General features: G+C 32.9%; 2 protein-coding genes across 2 annotated transcripts in view; both read right to left on the bottom strand.

Moving 5' to 3' along the window:
* Nucleotides 1-523: 523 nt before the first annotated feature.
* LOC137400863 (uncharacterized) lies at nt 524-2,638 on the bottom strand. The gene is made up of 3 exons (XM_068087207.1): nt 2,194-2,638; nt 1,795-1,974; nt 524-579 (listed from the first exon to the last, which is right to left on the bottom strand). The coding sequence occupies exons 1-3, from the start codon at nt 2,636-2,638 to the stop codon at nt 524-526; spliced, it is 681 nt and encodes a 226-aa protein (XP_067943308.1).
* Nucleotides 2,639-15,595: 12,957 nt separating this feature from the next.
* Nucleotides 15,596-19,372, bottom strand: part of LOC137400864 (uncharacterized) — a 55,128-nt gene continuing 51,351 nt past the window's right edge. The window contains exons 11-15 of the mRNA XM_068087208.1: nt 19,108-19,254; nt 18,791-18,920; nt 17,674-17,890; nt 16,098-16,220; nt 15,596-15,786 (exon numbers count right to left, since the gene is read on the bottom strand). Coding sequence (XP_067943309.1) covers nt 15,596-15,786; nt 16,098-16,220; nt 17,674-17,890; nt 18,791-18,920; nt 19,108-19,254 — 808 coding nt within the window. The remainder of the gene's footprint in view (nt 15,787-16,097; nt 16,221-17,673; nt 17,891-18,790; nt 18,921-19,107; nt 19,255-19,372) is intronic.

A 19,372-nucleotide genomic window follows, 5' to 3' on the forward strand; every position in this document is an offset into this window, starting at 1 on the left:
ACAGTGTCATATGTTTGTAAGAGTTTGCAAAAAAAAATTTTTTAAGTGCTTTAAAAGTAGAATTAGGAGCTTCGGTGCATTGCGGGTGAAGACCTTCAAAATGCTTATGACGCCATGTCGATAACCCTGCAACAGTCGCCCGACAAGGCAGCTCAAACCTTGCTATAACTCTCGTGCAATTTGGCATAAAGCTGCAAATGAATATGCGTCTGAAAGCTGAGATATTTTTCTACAGACTGAGGTTGTTTTCTCTAGACAGCTTGTAAAAACTTAGCATCTTGAGATCTATATGTTTGCAGTTATGATTTTTTGCATTCAAATTATTATTATGTATTTCTTGAAGCTATATATGTATCAATTTTGCATATCAACTCATTGCACAGACTCATATGCGCTGCAGCAAAGAATAACTGTTTGTGTACAAGAAGAATGGAGTGGCGGGCCTGTATTCACACATTTGGTGAAGCAGCAACAGACAAGAAGCAACATTTATTATGAACAGACACAGCAAATCATGGAGAAATCAATCTGCTACATTGCAGAATATGTGAACTGAACTCTTTTGATTAGTTGGCTGCCCTGAAAAGGGCAATGGACAACAAATACAACATATCAATGCAATGCAGAACAAATACAACATATCAATGCAACGCAGAACAAATACAATAGACTAGATGACATTTCAGCAAATGTATGTACAAAAGCTAAAAATACAAAGCAATGAAACAGTTGCCAAAACTAAATACAGTGAAACATGAATAACTCGCCCTCGGATATAGCGAACACGTGGTTAACTTGACTGGATTTGCTTGGTCCGTTCCCACGCAATGATAAATGGCTCTATATAACTCGAACTCAACACTGTTAATTCGAACTGTTTTTTGCCCAACGGCTACCGAAACGGTTGCTATCGCTTTAGAAAATCACTTTATTCCAAGCCATAAAGGTAAACCTCAACTTTTCGTAATTCATAAGCGTCGTTACTACCTCCATCGGCAAAATATTTTTGTCAACGACTGCTCTACAGGTTTGGTGAAATTTGATTTATACGTACGGCTATACAATGAATAGCATGGGCTAGCCGGGTCACGGGCGCAAGGATTTTTGCCACGCACATACAAAACAAAAACAGCATGTTGTTTTTGTTTTGTATTTGCGTGGCGAAAATCCTTGAGTGCGTGACCCGGCTAGCCGGGTCACGCACTCAAGGATATTTATTTCGAAACTCTAGGTCAGTTATTTTACAGCCGCTATGTACTCTATAAACTATGACTGCATTATACACACAAATCTCTAATAAGTGAAAAAATAATTTTTTGTCTCATTTCATGGTTTTACGCGCAGCGTTATAATAATGCAAGTTTTGATCTGATTTGTCAACTCCCCCCATGTATTTGTTGTAATCCAAAATAGCGGCTGGTTTGCAAATTTTAACCCCCTTTATAACTTACTTTGCCTGTATCTACGACTTCCAAGTTTTTATGCATAGTTTAAATTACACAAATAAATTTTTTATCTTTCCAACAGCCAACCATACTATCACCATTAGAAAAACTCGTTGTTTCACCTTTTTTAATAGTTTTTCCATTACATAATTTTAAATCTTTAGGCTTTAAACTTTTAAACCTTTTCTGTTTAGACGCAGAGTTCCGCAAACATGAGTGTTGATTTTTATAAGTTCAGCAGCTAACTCTGGCGAATTATAATAATTGTTCATATATAAGCAACGACCTGTATTCAGCAAACCATTCATTAATTTCATTACTATATTGTGGGTGACTCCTCTGCCGGTACCTTCAGCTTGCTCTCGCTCATCACCTATGTACACAGACAGCTTGTGCACGTAGCCAGAGACAGCATCGCAGAGAGCAAATATCTCAATTCCAAATCTGGATCTTTTAGATGGAATATACTGTTTGAAGCCAAGCCGTCCTTTCCAAGCCAGCAAGCTTTCATCTAAAGATATAAATTTACCTGGCAGTAAAACAGAAGATAACCGCTCACATATCATGGATAACACTTTGCCTAGCTTGAACAATTTATTGCCAGCAGGGTTTTCCGAGTTGTCAGTGAAATGTAAACAGTTTAAAATCATTAAAAACCTGTCTCTTGAAATTATTTTCCCAAATATTGACGTAGATAAATGGGGACGGGTAGACCAGTAAGATTTTAGAGTAGACTTTTTGACAATACCCATGAGCACAACTAAACCAAGAACTCGCCAAATATCTTTGTCATCGACAGGCTCCCAGGCATCGCGATGTTTTTGAAGGCCATATCTATTTGTTTCGTTAACTATTACATTCATGATGGCCGATGTGATAAAAAGTTTTAAATAATCAAGAATACTTATCTGTCCAGGAATTCGACTTTTTACTCCTGCCAAGCTTTCATCAAAATGCAAATCTTTGGGTTTTAAGTCGGCTCCTCTTTGAAAGCCATAAATACTCCCTGTTTCATCGCCGGCCGTTTCACTCTCATTTTCGCTATCAGATTCACTCTGTTGATCTTCTATTTCACATGCATCGTCTTCCCCACTTTCTTCTGACCTGATATCCTCTTCCTCACTTTCGAACCAGTTGATGTCTTCATCTAAACGTACTTTTTTGGCTGAGCTGGAGCAATCACATCTGTCCATGTTGACTAGCTTTCCAAAAAGAAAGAGCAATTTTTTGCAACGTGTTCTTCTTGCACATGCGTATTAGGGATTACTTTTCAGTCTCAAAATATTACTACAAAACCTACTGAAATTGATGAAATAATTAATTTTATTTTTAAACGCTTTTTTCTTAAAAAATAAAATATTTTAAAAAAGGTCTATCATAGACTGATTTCTAAAGGGCTTTCACGTGATTCGGCCTCTGAGACATTGCCCATTTGACGGGCTTTCACGTGATTTGTCCCCAAAGAGTTAATGGCTAAAAATAGTCTATTTCACTACGATTATAATCAAAAACTATTTGGTATACAATTATATGATTTCAGTTCGTTTCCAAGTTGATATTCAATAATTGGCATGTAGGTGAATATCATAGGCTATAGACCTACATAGAGTGGTATAGAAACCCATAGTCATTAATGGTTATTAGTCTAATGCATTCACCTCCTCGTAAAAATCATCATCATTAAAAATAGTACCAAAATACTATGTTCCCTTTGGACAACTATATGTACCTACAATGACTATGGTGTATTTTGTGGTTACTATCTGTGGACCCAAGACACTATAACATTGCAATGTACTATGTGAAGAGCTTTTCCTTTCAAGACAGGCGTGTAACATAAACGCTGAATCTAACTTAAATGAATTTCGTTCACTAAACACATACTTGAAAGAAATTTTAGTATGTATTTTAGTAAACATTAATCTTTCAACACTAATTTAATCATTGGGCAATGTTTCTAGTTTAATGGATACAGGATATACCAAATAACAGATACGGATAACTTGCTATGGCAAGTTCAGCAATGTATATCATTTAAAAACTCATGTGATAAGTACACAAATCGCCAAATTTTAGGTTTGAGGTAACCTATTGTCGATATCGTTGGGCCCAATAAATTAGCCCTAATAAAAGAAACAAAGAATCATCGTGTCGCATAAACTTGGTCCAAAAATATTTCTTAACAGAGGCATCATAGTGGGTAATTGCGAGGTTAATATAATTAGCATTGATCAATATGCCGTTCTAGCTCAGTGATAAAGTACCCGGATAAGAAACTTGTCGATGCAATTTTCGCAATCCATTAGATATCAAAATTTAGTATCAAGGTTTTTATAGCTACAGCTAGACATACTGAAGGAAAAAAGACAACAGACTTTAAGAAATGTATGTATAGATAGATTTGTAAATATATATTATTAATACGCTACCAAACAGTAGGATTTGAAAAGAACATAAAAAGTTTTACTGAGAATTATTCACAAAATGAAATACTACCAACATCAAGTGCCGGTTCATTGGTTGAGACAATCGGATAAAATTTTACAAAGAAATCGGCCAAATTTCACACAATGACTACTTGTATGTATCTACTGCTATATGAAAGATTCATGGCTAGTAATAAGTGTTCGGCAAGTATTTTTAGTGAAACAAAAAAGAGTAACAAATTTTTCCAAAGTTTGTTTTGTTTTTTATTTGATAAAATAACAATGAGAATGTCTCATTACATAAAAGAATATAAATTAGACATTACAAAAATGTATAGCCATTTTCAGCTACAGTGCATTTAAATTATTTTACTATGATTATTCAGAGCAGCCTGGTTTGGTTGACTGTAGGTAATCCTTTGCTCATTACTCATATACATTATGAGCTCTTGATTTATGGTGTTTGAGGCATCCTTCCTTCCCTCCTTCCCTGCCTTGAAATGAATATTCTGTCACAGTTGCTTAATAGACACCATATTTCATTGCATTTTGAATTAGGACACTTCATGTATGAAACTTCAGACTCTGTCTTTTTCTGTTTGCAGGCACAGAAATCAAACATGTCTTTAGAAGAAATTACTTCATTTTTGTGGTAGTACTTTTGATGACCTTGTACCTCATATAAGTTTTCAGAATTGTAACACATTTTAAGTACATGTGAATGTAAATTTTTCACACATGACAAAGAAACAATATTTTATCATTTACAACCATCTTGGTTTTGCATTGACATTTTTGTTTGTGTGTGAAGCTAGATGATGATTTTGAACAAGTAATTTGCAGCGATTTCTTGACATGGGCAACATGATAATGATTACAAACAGTTCTCTTCTGAATAGCCATGAAATTATATTCTGGAAACAGGCATACATATGTTTCACAGTGTTCACATCAGGTCGCTTTGCCTCTGATAAACCCGGTGGACGTATTGCAACTGCTGGTTTTGGTAACCGATTCTGGCTGGCTTTGAATGCAATAGCCCTTTGCCATCAATTTATTAAACAATCCCTATACATGCAAAATGACAACCAGTGAGTTAAAAATTGACAGGCAGCTACCATATTTTAAGAAGAGGTTAAATGTTGTAGCATTTGTATCAGATGATTTATAATGAACTTATAATACAAAATAATTTGTGTTGTGTAGAGTTTTTGCAAGAATACATATAGGCGTATGAACATAAGAAAGATATGCTTCGCAAGATTTGCTGGTTCTTACCCATGAGCCATTTTAAAGTATTTTTATGTCAACAGTGTCTGTTTGGTAGATAATTTTATGAAATTGAAACTTCTTTGCTAGTGTTTCAACTAAGTTAACATGCTTTGGATGGGCTACAATTATGTATCCAATAAAGATTGTGCTATGTAAACAGAAACAACAATTATAATCAGCTGTGCTCAATATGGATATGTAAATTTATAGTTTTGTTACTAATTGCCCATTCTACCCAATAAATCATCAAAATTAAAAACATTTCTTCAAACTTTTTACGTATCATTAAATATTAATTTATTATCAAAGAATGAATAATTTAAGCATGATTACAACTTCTCAGATTTACAGTGCAAACAAACTTATACCGAATCTAAACACTCACTTGTTACTTTGATATAACACAGCATTTAAAAAACTATAAAAATAAATTTTTTTTCAAATTTCCCTCGTGATGCTTTAGTATTTTAAATCTTTTTTGAGAAATGATAGCCTTATAAGTCTTATGAAAGATGTCAGACACTTCTTTTTAATCCAATGATCTGTTTCCTTCTACAAAGGATGATAAATTAAATTTATCAGATGCATTCAGAACTTGTTTTACTGCAACACTAACACACACAATGCAACTGTAAGAAAAGCCGCTAATAAAATTTTATAAAATACTACTCTCCAGTTATGGTTCAGCAAAAGATTTATGCCTAAAAGAGAAATGTATATCTAAAACTTTCTCTAAATTCTGCTCATATCTCTATTTTCTCTTAAGATTTACTCTCATATGTCAAGAGGTGACTGTACAGCTAATAAATATCTTTGTAAAGAGGTCAAACTGATTTTTTTGTAAACTTACAAATAGGTTCATAGTTTGTCTTCTAATCAGATAATACCTTCGCCTTCTCATTTTTTTCATAGTTCCATACTTGTGAGAATAGCGGGAATGGATTTGGAATAGAGCTATGGCCAAGCTTTTCTAGCGAATCTAATTTTCATAATTATAAAGGAACAGTAATTTCAAGCTAGAAGTAATGTTGGAAGTTTATTCAAAAATCTTATTTTATCTTTCAATCTGTCAAAAACTAAATTGACCAAATTTTTCACTCTATAAAAATGAATTTCATCATAGTGTAAAAATTCCTTCTACTATAGAAAATATAGTAACTGTCCGTGCAACTTATTAGTTACAATGCAACATTTACTTAATGCAGTATGAAAGATTTTTGACAGATGCTAGGCTAATTTTATTTTCAGTTATTATTTTTTGTACAAATAAAAATTATACATGTATATTATTTTATGTTACAAAGATTAGTTCAAGCCTGACATTATTAACAGTAATACTTTTGCAAATTTTAACCATCAGCCAATTGAGCAACACATGATAAACTTATTTGGAAATTTTATCAAAAATATTTATTTTTTGGAGCGCATCAGGCTGCAAACTTACAAAATCACATTCTCACTAATGCTGAATTAGGTAGGTTCTGTCAAAGCTATTTTTATCATGCATTTATATTGTGATCAGTGGAAGCTTAACAAAGACATCACGAGTACTGATCATAAACGTCATAAGTGTGACACTTCCATCAATCATCAATAAAAGGTATTGAATTACTTCCAATAATCATCAATATACGGTATTGAACTACTTCAACTTTTAAATTTTGTGGAAGCCTCTCTACATTACAGCCCAAATAAAACTTCTAATTACATATCTATAGGTGACAGCCGTCCAACTCGTTGCGGAAGCACAAGGGTCTATATGTGCAGTGGCATTTCTGTTTGGGATTCTTCAACTGTGTCACTAAATGGAGCAGAGTCTATATCACTGAGGCTGGCAGGGACTGATGGAAAGCCGCTCTTGATTACATCTCTATATTGTGCTCCATCTGCTGACATGATAGGTTGTTAATTGATTTAGACTGGTATGTGGCATCCCCTAGTGTGAAGGGGTGGACCATGTGACTGTTGGTGATTAAAATGTTAATACTATGTCTACTAACTCGGCTGAATACCTTGTTTTAATTTAGTGGTATAATTTCAAAAGGATCATAGCCATCCCCACTCAAAAAAATTCCTATTTGGCTACTTGTGTAGATCACATATGAATTAAATTTCATCATTTAAATAATGTTTGTGTTACAGTAAAACAAGACACATCTGACCACCAATCTACACTTGCCTGTTTTGTTAAGTTCTGATGAACGAGTCTGAAAAACTCTTAAACGAAGTTAAAAAAACCTTTAATCCTCACAAATTGAAAGATCCGTTTAATGGGGTTTACCGGAACAGTTAGTTAACCAAATGGAAAGTTTAGATTTGGTTTGTAACAATTTTCCTAATACAGCTGAGTAAATTTTTGACCAAAATGCTCTTTATAAAAGAAACAACTTGTTGTAAGCCGAAAAAAGTTAAAAAACCTTTGGCTGACCAAAAGGCTTCCTTTGGAGATGCGCAAAATGAACAATTTTTTTACGATTTCCTTTACAGAGCTTACTCTTTTAGTCCAAATTTAAAAAATCATTTCATGAAACTAGAAATAAAGTTCAATATTTGATCAAAAAAGCAAAAGCGGATTATTACTGTAATGAAATATCAAGAGTTAATGACCCAAACAAGTTTTACAACTTAACGAATATTGTTTGTAGGCAAAACTAGGGTAAAGCTCTACAAATTTCTAAGCTTTTAGAACTCTAAGGAACTAACTGATGACAAACAAATAGCTACATAATTTACCATTGTGTCACATAAATAGGATCCTGGCTGATGCAAACTTTTTCTAATTTTTCTGGTACAAATATAAAGCATCAAGATTCAGGGGTAAATGCTTCCCCATATCTTCATCTTGTAGAAGTGTATTGTTCAGTGAGTTGTTGCAAATCTAAATGGACACAAAGCAGAAGGCGTAGATGGAATTGCCTCAAAATTTGTAAAAACATATTTACTTGAATTATCAAAACCTTTGGTCTACATATTCAACATAAGCATAAAGCAATGTGTTTTCTAACAGAAAATTAATTGTGCTAAAACTTTACCCATATTAAAAAACAAAGGAAATAAACTTTTATGTAATAATTATAGACCTGGATCCGTTTTGCAGGCTTTCTCAAAAATCTGTGTGAACATTATTACGAACAAATACATGTATACAACTACACTATTCAAGGAAACATTATTGAAGAAATTTAACTTGGATTTCAGATAGAGAAAGGAACTTGTGAAGAGCTAATATAATTTACTAACAATACACTTGCGACTTTAAACTACAGTCTATCTATTTTAGGTATAATCATTGACTTTTCAAATGCTTTTGATACAATAGATCACTCTATTTTGATAAATAAGCATAAGCAAAAGAGTTTTCTAATTCGAATTTAGAATTGATTCAAAACTATCTACCAAATTATTTTTAAAGCGTTATAATATCTCAGAAATTATTAAAACTTTTAGTAAATAAGTGTGAAGTACCCCAAGAACCCAACTGTTTGACCAAAACTATTTTTTGTTTTATTTAAATGATTTTGTACAAAGTATTGATAAATCTAAAACCTATGGTTTGCTGATTATATTAAGTTATTTGCTACTGCTAAAAGCTTGAATAAAGGTATACATATAATTAAAAAAGTACTAGAGGTGATAAAAAATTGGTTTCACCAAAACATTCTAACATCGAGTATTGACAAAACTAATTTCATATTTATTCAAAATTCACAAAAGAAAGTTTGGTTAACAGAAAACATTTCCATGAATTGACAAAACTTGCAAATGACAGATAGCATAAAATGTTGAGGCATAACGAAAGATAGCACTCTAAACTGGTCAAGACAGTTAGAACTATTGAGAAAACCACTGCTATAAAGCTTGAAACTTATTTACCAGGCCCTGTTGATTGTACTGGAAAAGCCTCTTTTGGTGTTATATAATACTTTAATTAACAGTAATTAGTTTATTGCTTGGAAGCACGGAGAAATGCTCCAATGAGCTACTTAAACACAAATTTACTCATCTTGAAGCGATTGCTTGGAATAGCATATCATAAAAAGTCTTACTTTTCATCAACTCTTTTGTTTAAAAGATCTCGTCTCTTGCCTATACAACAATGCTACAAAATAAAAACATGTCTTTTAGCTTTCACACAATTTAAATCTTAAACTAACTTTTCAACACTTTATAACACTCGTCATTCCTTACTTTCATTACCCTCTCCATGCTCCTCTTCTACTGGTGGCCATGGTCAGACTGCCTGTCCTGTATCATCAGCATGGAATTCCTTGCCATTTAGAATTTTTTGCCTTCCTAGCCAAGTTTGGCTAAGGAAAATTGGTAGTCATGGTAGATGGCTGCTTTAAAACAGGCCTAGCTGGACTTTCTAGTATAGCATTGCTCCAAGTTCTATTGCTTAGACAACCTTCTTTTCTTCATTAACAATCTCATCTGGTAACTCAGGCTCTGCACCTCAAACAGCCATGCCACTGAGCATATGGGCCCTCATTTCACCTTACCTTTTTTACATTTTTATGTCATAATTTGATGTAAAACAAGTCAAACAACAAATTACCTGTAAAATTTTATTATGTTTTAAAACTTGTACATCCAAGAGAGTAGAGTAAAACAGTAGTAGTCGGTTTTGTTGGAAGTTGAATTGTTGGCAGTATTCAGTTTAATGATATATTTTTTCTTTCTATGTATATTTCAAGTTTTCAGCATTATGGAGAAAATTAATTCACTTTTTACTTTTGTACGTTTCTATCCTTCTTTCTAACTTTCTATCTATATACATATATATGTACATATATTATATTTCTATATATATTTATATATATATGAAGTTTATTAAAACTACAGGTTAAAATCATTACTACTATTAGTTTCACGCAATCGTGTTGCAATCTTCAGGTAGAAGATGGCCACCTACCCATCTTCGACCTGAAGATTGCAACACGATTGCATGAAACTAATAGTAGTAATGATTTTAACCTGTAGTTTTTAATAAACTTCATACACAGCTCTAATTGACTCAATTATTGAGCACTTTACAGTGTAAACCACATATACTATATATATATATATATATATATATATATATATATATATATATATATATATATATAGAATGGAATGTCAGTTCAAAACTTTTCTAACATAGTGCTCAATTACCAAAAGCAAGAGCTGAAATATGGCGAAGTGAGAGTTGACTAAAAAAGCTTTATTACTATTAGTTTCATATACATAGTAAAATGTACAATCCTCAGATAAAACTCATTTACTAGTGGCAAGCAGGTAAGATGTACCTTGAACAACCCCACTATAGGATTAAAACATAATTATATGACAGCCATGTTGTTAAGTTTATAGCTAGGTTATATTACTAGATAATAAGAATTTTCTACCATGGCGACATGTAGAAATGAGTTCTTGTCTCTTATTTAGACTGGCCTTTTCTGGATGCATAATTATATAATATTTTTCTGACAAACATAGTCTGCATATTTCTGAGGTGTTGTCATATGCTTCCGCTTGCTTTACTGCATTCCATTTGATCGTATACCCTGTGTTGCTCCTTTTCAGCTCCCAAATATAATTACTGAGCGTTGTTGCGTGTTTCTTTTTGTCGTTGTTGAATGATGCCTTATGATTCGTGAATCTAGCCTTGAAAGTGGTTTCACACAGCCCAATTAATGTTTGGCTGTTTTGCTGGTCATCTGTTACTACTGCCTGGTATATTAGGTTTTTGGTTAGACACCTTCCTTCTAGTTGGCATTCTTCTGGCTTTCTGCAGTTGCAGGTTCTACTGCTGGTGTTGTCTTTCTTCTTTTCCAAGTTTAGTAGCTTTTTGTTGTGGCCTTCTATAATGCTTATTAGCATTATAGCAATATATATATATATATATATATATACCCATATTTCCGAGTTAGGAGTTGAATAAATATATACCAGTTAGGAGGTTACGGAATATAAGGGATTAGGAGTTAACGCAAATATATATGGGTAAGCCTCCTATATGGTCTAATTTATCTACATTGTAGATATATATATATTTATTCACCTCCTAATTATTATATATTTTTATGGAAATACAGTATTAGGAGAATATGGTTTCATACAATATATATTCATCGCCTTATCATACTTTGTATATATGCATACTAGAAAAACTGTCAAAACTTGGAGAATGTCTAGATGGTTGTTGTAAATTACATATCAATTTGAAGGTAAAATAATTCATACCTCAATGAGTAAGCAAAAATAATGATTACCAGTTAGCAGATTGCTACAAATTACACATAAATTAGAATGTTACCATTGTAACTTATGTAATAGTTACAATGGAAACATTACATAGCATGGCATAGCTTACATACCCTTTAGTAAGATGCCGTAACTTATATCATTTAGGAGTTTGCTATAACTTGTTTCTTTTAGAGGCTGCTCTGATTTACATATAATAAAGTATGTTGCTATAACTTATAGATCACTTGAGAAATTGCTATAATTTGAATTTCACATAGTTGGTAGCAATTATCTATATATCAGTGAGGAGGCTGCTATAAGTTATATATTATTTAGGAGGCTGCTGCTATTTATAAATTGTTTTGGAGGTTGCTATAACTTACATATCATTGCAGAGGCTGCTATGAGTTACATATAATTTAGGATGTTGCTATCACTTATAGATCACCTAAACCTTGCTATAATTTGAATTTTCCATAGTTGATAGCTATTATTTATATATCAGTTAGGAGGCTGCTATGGATTATATATTAATTAGGAGGCTGCTGATATTTATATATCATTTAGGAGGTTGCTATAACTTACATATCATTGCAGAGGCTGCTATGAGTTACATATAGTTTAGGATGTTGCTATAACTTATAGATCATCTAAGACCTTGCTATAATTTGAATTTTCCATAGTTTATAGCTATTATTTATATATCAGTTAGGAGGCTGCTATGGATTATATATTAATTAGGAGGCTGCTGATACTTATATATCATTTAGGAGGTTGCTATAACTTGCATATCATTGCAGAGGCTGCTATGAGTTACATATAATTTAGGATGTTGCTATCACTTATAGATCACCTAAGACCTTGCTATAATTTGAATTTTCCATAGTTGATAGCTATTATTTATATATCAGTTAGGAGGCTGCTATGAATTATATATTAATTAGGAGGCTGCTGATATTTATATATCATTTAGGAGGTTGCTATAACTTACATATCATTGCAGAGGCTGCTATGAGTTACATATAATTTAGGATGATGTTATCACTTATAAATCACCTAAGACCTTGCTATATTTTGAGTTTTCCATAGTTGATAGCTATTATTTATATATAAGTTAGGAGGCTGCTATGGATTATATATTAATTAGGAGGCTGCTGATATTTATATATCATTTAGGAGGTTGCTATAACTTACATATCATTGCAGAGGCTGCTATGAGTTTCATATAATTTAGGATGATGCTATCACTTATAGATCACCTAAGACCTTGCTATATTTTGAATTTTCCATTGTTGATAGCTATTATTTATATATCAGTTAGGAGACTGCTATGAATTATATATTAATTAGGAGGCTGCTGATATTTATATATCATTTAGGAGGTTGCTATAACTTACATATCATTGCAGAGGCTGCTATAAGTTACATATAATTTAGAATGATGCTATCACTTATAGATCACCTAAGACCTTGCGATAATTTGAATTTTCATAGTTTATAGCTATTATTTATATATCAGTTAGGAGGCTGCTATGAATTATATATTAATTAGGAGGCTGCTGATATTTATATATCGTTTAGGAGGTTGCTATAACTTACATATCATTGCAGATGCTGCTATGAGTTACATATAATTTAGGATGTTGCTATCACTTATAGATCACCTAAGACCTTGCTATAATTTGAATTTTCCATAGTTGATAGCAATTATTTATATATCAGTTAGTAGGCTGCTATGAATTATATATTAATTAGGAGGCTGCTGCTATTTATATATCATTTAGGTGGTTGCTATAACTTACATATCATTGCAGAGGTTGCTATGGGTTACATAGAATTTAGGATGTTGCTATGACTTATAGATCACCTAAGACCTTGCTATAATTGGAATTTTCCATAGTTGATAGCAATTATTTATATATCAGTTAGTAGGCTGCTATGAATTATATATTAATTAGGAGGCTGCTGCTATTTGTATATCATTTAGGAGGTTGCTATAACTTACATATCATTGCAGAGGTTGCTATGGGTTACATAGAATTTAGGATGTTGCTATGACTTATAGATCATGTAAGAGTTTGCTATAATTTGAATTTCATTTAGTTGGTAGCTACTATTTATATATCAGTTAGGAGGCTGCTATGAGTTGTATATTATTTAAGAGGTTGTTGCTATTTATATATCATTTAGTAGGTTGCTATAACTTATTTATCTGTTATTATTACTTAAAAAACATAATTTATATACTAGTCAGAAAGTTGCATGAAACTATACAACTTGTATCTTATAGCGATATACCTTTCACATATGTAAAAAGCTATTCAACTTAAATATAGGTTCTAGAGGTACCTATGACGTATACAGTGTACATACTTCAGCAGGCTATGATCGATTATGTACTATGTTAAGAAGATAGCATAACTTGCACACATTAGCTAAGAAGCCATAAAACCTTGTTCTCTTTTAGCAACTTATACGCATAATGACTTTTCTGACTTATGACATATCAGAAAAGTAACAAAATTATCTAAAAACACTCACAAAATTTTACAATAGAATCTACTATATTTTTGTGCCTATTGGTGAGATCATGAGTTGTGGGCAAACCGGCCTCTGTTGCACATTTCCAAGTATTTTTTTCGTGAAATAATTTAATTGTTGTTAAAACTTACATATTGTATAGTATGTTAAACTTTAAGGTAGGATTCCATAAATGTGTATATAAAACAACAACAGCCACCATGCTTGATACCAAAAAATTCAACTAGTCAAGTACCATAGAATGGTTGTTGCTTAGTCGCCAAACGGAGTAAATTTATTCAGTCGTCAAGTTTAATGCGATATTACAAAAGCCTCAACAACAAGAAAACCCTGCTGCCAGTTTAATTTTGCAGCTTCTTGAGTAAGTTGTGGGCTCGGGCATAAGTCATCATTATAATTTTCAAACACCAATTTCTTTTAACAGTATACAGCTCTGACATTGTTGGTAGTTTGCCTAAATCTTCCGATCATGGCTTTTTGAACTCTCCATTTTCTTTTAAGCTGCCTAAATTTCTGCTCACTAAAGTAAACAAATAATGTAACTCAATATTTATAAATATGGTCTATGTTATAGTTTCTTATTCAGTCACATATCGCTGCTGCACTGCATACAAAAACTTAAAAAAACTAGTTGGAAACAATGCATGTACGCAACTTAGTTACTGTGATTGCTAAAATGAAACTCCCACATTTTTCCTTGCTGTGCATATTATCTACAGTAAAAATATGAATTACTTGCACAACAGACTTAGTTACTCAATCTAACATAAAATAACAGCAATGTCTTTCTATTCATCTTAAGCCACTCTAAGAACGTTAAGTAAAAACATTTTCCCACTCGGGAATAGAACCTGGAGAGTCGGGTTGCAAAACCGGCGCGATACCACAACACCATAAATTGGGTAGTTGCAAACAAGCCCATTGTGTCTAGGTAGAACCCAGGGAAAAAATTAATGTCACATCGATAGCCAATAAAAATGCAATAAAATTATATTTTGAGGGCATTTTCGCTTTTCAAAACTTCTTTCTTACTGCAATTTATTGTTAGCAATGATCAGTCGGGCTGGACCTAGCACAGTACCAAAATGTTTCCAACTTTAGATCTCTTGACTTTGGGTGGTTTTATTGATCAATAGTAATACTGAGTGCTATTATTCACATTTTACCAGTAATAATAATGCCCTGAACTGTCAATAAATGGATAAAACATTCTACTCAGACACATTCACTTAAATTTGGAAAATGACACAAAAAAAGTTATTTCTCATTGTGTAGTGAATTTCTGATTTTTTTAGTCAATCACTGCATTGTAGGTAATTTTTTTGGGCTTGTCAGTTTGATAGCAAGTTGTCAGTAGACTGGCTGCTGCGGCACATTTCCTTATATTTGGTTTGCTTTAAAAAAATTATTATAACTTATCTTAGAGCTTGTTTTTTGAATAATATATCATGGTGTACATTACAGTACAACAAATGATATCTATTGCAGGTATCCTATTATCTATCATAGTCATTGTTTTATGCGCATATTCTGTACATAAAATAATAGCTAAGACTGATTGATGCAAAATAACTATACCAGTGCATCACTGCGGAGTTGGTCTCTTTTAGTCTCAAAAAAAGAGCCCATTTATTAACAAATAAAGCGCAATAGTAATAATAAGGTTCAAATGCAGAAAAAAAATCAGCTGACATTTTTCCTCGCAGCCTTCTTTAGTAAATTGTTGGCTCGAGCGCGAATCACCATAACACTTCTGTTAGGCAGGCTTCGGTGTATTTCATCCAACACCGATCTTGTTGGCAGTTTGCCTGATTTGTCAGACCAGTGCTGGTCAAATGCTGCTATTTCTTTGCAACTCCACCGTTTTCTGCAGACTGAAATAGTAAAATTGTGAATTATCATTTATAAAGCATCAAATAAGCTATGGATTTTGATGAATTACATACCATTGTTCATCTGCACTTAAAAGTTAAATGAGTTAGTTTATGTGCGGCAAGTCAAAACAGACTTGATGATTTCTCAGATACATGTGAACAATAAGGACATAAATGCTCGCTTGTGTCATTTTTTATTCAGTAATATAATACTTAACCAATGTATTGCAATTCAAGTAACAAGAAATTATCCTGATAGACTTGCGAGATTCGCTTATATAAATAAATGGTTGAAATATGAATTAACAAACCTTTTGGTTCACCATTTTCTGCCACTGGTGCTTCGGCTGCTGCACTTTTTGGTGTTTCATTATTAGCATGGTACTCTTCGGTTGTACTGTCGTTTTCATCACTGGAACCAATTATGTCTTCTTCTGCAAAAATAACAAGAACAGCAACTAATTATCATTGAAACAGTAAAGGCACAAACTCGGTAAGATTTAGTATGATATAATTCTGCATGGTGCCGATCTGCCCTGAATTTTGCCGAGCTAGTAGATGCTTAAAGGTAATGCTAAACTTGTTCCATCAAAACTTCATTGCACAAGAGGTGTACTTCAATTGGTTGTTTTCTCCTGGAACAAAATATCTATCATCATACAGCAACAAATTTTGCAATTTTGTTTCTATCGAAATGAAGCAAATGAATACTGACCCATTTATATATTTATTAAGAGTAGAACTATTCAATAAGTTACAACCTGAAGGAATTTCAAAGACATCCAGTTGAAAATAAACATTTGGGAGTAAATCATGGCGCATGTTGACCATCGTGATAATGGCAAACATTAATTTACATTGTATTATCATAAAAGTACAATACAGTAAATGATATATAACAAGTCGCTAAAATGCATTGTTAAATAAAAAAACTGTTTTTTTCTTTTGTCTTCTTTTGTTGTTCAATTAGGAAAAGTAAGATGGGTTTTTTCTAGAGCTCAAATTGTTTACATGGTTCTCTCGAAGGTGCCATATTTATGTAAACTGTTTAACAACTCCTAAAACACTGGTGATGCAGAAATTTGTTGGCTGTTCGCAACAGCGCCCAAGTTATTACTCGTTGGTAAATTGCCTAAGAAAAGTTACTTATGTAGATGACATTATAGGTAATTCAGATTCAGTTTTTAGTAGTTAAACAGATAATGAAAGCTTTAGCTCTGAAAACGATAAAATTACTAAAAATCTTATCGCTTTTAAATTCATAGTTCCACATAGCTTTAGAAAGCAAGCCATATAATATAGCTACATTAAAAGTTTTTGCATTGTTATGTTTATAAACATGTTGAAAACATACGATATTTTACAATCCTCTACGAAATGATGATTCAATTGAAAATATAGCAAATACAAATGTATGTATCATGCTACCAAATCGACACTTTTTTGTAAAATGGCTGGCAGTAGGACAAAAGCTAAAGTCGTACATGGATAGAAATAAAGGAGTTAAAAATTAGTCAAAGCAACAAATGTTATAACAGTAACTAAAACTAAATGGTGCAGGCTGATCTGAAGATAACACGAAAGAACTATGACTTTTAAATTATAAAACAAGTAATTTCGGACATTATTTCCTTTGAAACCTATTGATAACTAAAGTTTCAGGCTACATTGCTAATTTATAACGCATTTCGGTTTCCCTCAACGAATTCTCAGATTCACCACCTCTAAGTAGTCTAATGCTTGGTTTAAGCGGTGCTATAATTTACCGTAATTTATGTGTGGTAGGAATGTATTTTAATTGGGCGAGTTGATCTGGGCATTAGTTGAGCACAGTGACATTGCATTATAACACAACAACAGTTGAAACTTTCTTTAGGAATAGCTTACCATTGTCATGAATTGAAGTAGGAATCTGAACATCGTTTAGCTCTGTAGTCTTATCGAGCTTGTGCAGCTCACCAGCTTGAACAGCGAGAAGAATCTTGGCTACCTTTGCTTTTTCAACATCGCTTGATTGTAGCGAGTAGATGTTGGCGTGTATATTCAGGTCATGTCCCAAGTGGTCTGCCAGCATCTTCACCTCATTAGTCTGCATGTTAAGTACCTGTAAAACAAAGTGAACCTTAGAATGACTTACAGCAAAAATGCAATCAAATCAGTAACTTGATCCTAATTCTACCAGTAGTTGAAACTTACTAAAACATTTTCTGGAATGCAACTGTACCACCCGCGCGTAATTAGACTTCCCTGTGTGCTAATGTCTTGATCAATGTAAGTTTTCAGCAACTATTACTCTTTGAACTCTAACGGCCAGTTTTTTAGCATTGCATAGTGCGTGCCAAAATCCCTAAAGGCTGGAATTCCGGCGTTCAGATGGCTCTGTTTACAAAAGCTATTTCTGAGTAACAGCGTAAACCAATAAAGTTAATTCTTTCACAGGATGCTAGACCATAAATTTCACTTTCATTTGTAACAGTTTTCGAATATATTTGTCTACTTCCTTTGTTATAATAACAAACCTCTATTTGGACGACTTCGCGAAAAAATAAATACTGATCGTTTTAGTACATTTTGAGTCGTGAAATAATGAAGAACATGCGCTCAATGGATACTACTGTAAATGTATTTACACGTTTTTAAATTTTAGCCCGAATAATCGCAGTGCACTGTTTTTTTCTGTTTGATGACATTTGCTGTAGGTTGCCCGGTTTTCTTACTAGTGTTTTACCAAATATCATTGTATTATGAACATGTATAAATATATTTAATATAATTTTAAAAACTTTGAATTTTCGAACAAATTTCGCGGGGTTACTGAAATGCATTGACAAAAACGGCCAAGGTTCAAAGGGTTAACACCGACTTGATCACCAAATTTTCAAATAATCACAGTTTTAGCCATTGTAAAAGTCTAAAATCATGCAGAAGTCTTACTCGCACCTATAAAAGCATGGAATAGATAAACTTGGTGAAAAAGTGATAGTTTCAGACAGCAAAAGGTTACCTGACAAGTGGTTGCTAAGTATTTCCTTAGTGTTTGGGCGTGAATACGTTCAGGATGAACCAGGTTTTCACAGTTTATAACCACCTCTTTCAGTGCTTCCGTGCCGCAGTACGGTCTTGGAGAGTTCACCCTACAACAAAAATTGCATTATGTCATCAAAGCACTGACAAATACAATATCCTTATACATCAAAGACAAAGAACAGCACGAACAATCGACCAAGAACTTTCTTTTTTCAGATCATCAAATTTATATTTTGGGTCAAAGCAAATAAAATATGTAATATACAAGAAAGTGTACTATTGCTTTATACCTACCGAGCAAACAAGTAGCCTGTAGGCGGCGAATTCTGTGGTCTTGAGGCTAACAGGACATCTAGTGCTTTCTTCATTTGAATATCAACCAGCACAAACACTTTTCTTATCTGGCGTGTTGATTTGCCCCTGACTTCAACCAAATGCATTCTGAAAAACATCCGTGAAAATTGAGCTACTACCGTTTAGGAAACAACTAAATATATTTGCAAGCAATAAAAGTTCCTTGCAACTAACAAAATAATTCAGAAAAGTTTAATTTTACTAT

Source organism: Watersipora subatra, chromosome 7 (genome assembly GCF_963576615.1).
Source record: "Watersipora subatra chromosome 7, tzWatSuba1.1, whole genome shotgun sequence".
Lineage (NCBI taxonomy): Eukaryota > Metazoa > Bryozoa > Gymnolaemata > Cheilostomatida > Watersiporidae > Watersipora > Watersipora subatra.

What these genes read in the sequence shown, in the direction of transcription:
- LOC137400863 (XM_068087207.1), bottom strand. Translation starts at nt 2,638, where the DNA reads ATGGACAGATGTGATTGCTCCAGCTCAGCCAAAAAAGTACGTTTAGAT. An exon ending in TGGTTTAGTTGTGCTCATGG is followed by an intron (nt 1,975 to 2,193) that starts GTATTGTCAAAA and finishes TTTTACTGCCAG; the next exon opens with GTAAATTTATATCTTTAGAT. An exon ending in TGAGCGAGAGCAAGCTGAAG is followed by an intron (nt 580 to 1,794) that starts GTACCGGCAGAG and finishes TGCCCTTTTCAG; the next exon opens with GGCAGCCAACTAATCAAAAG.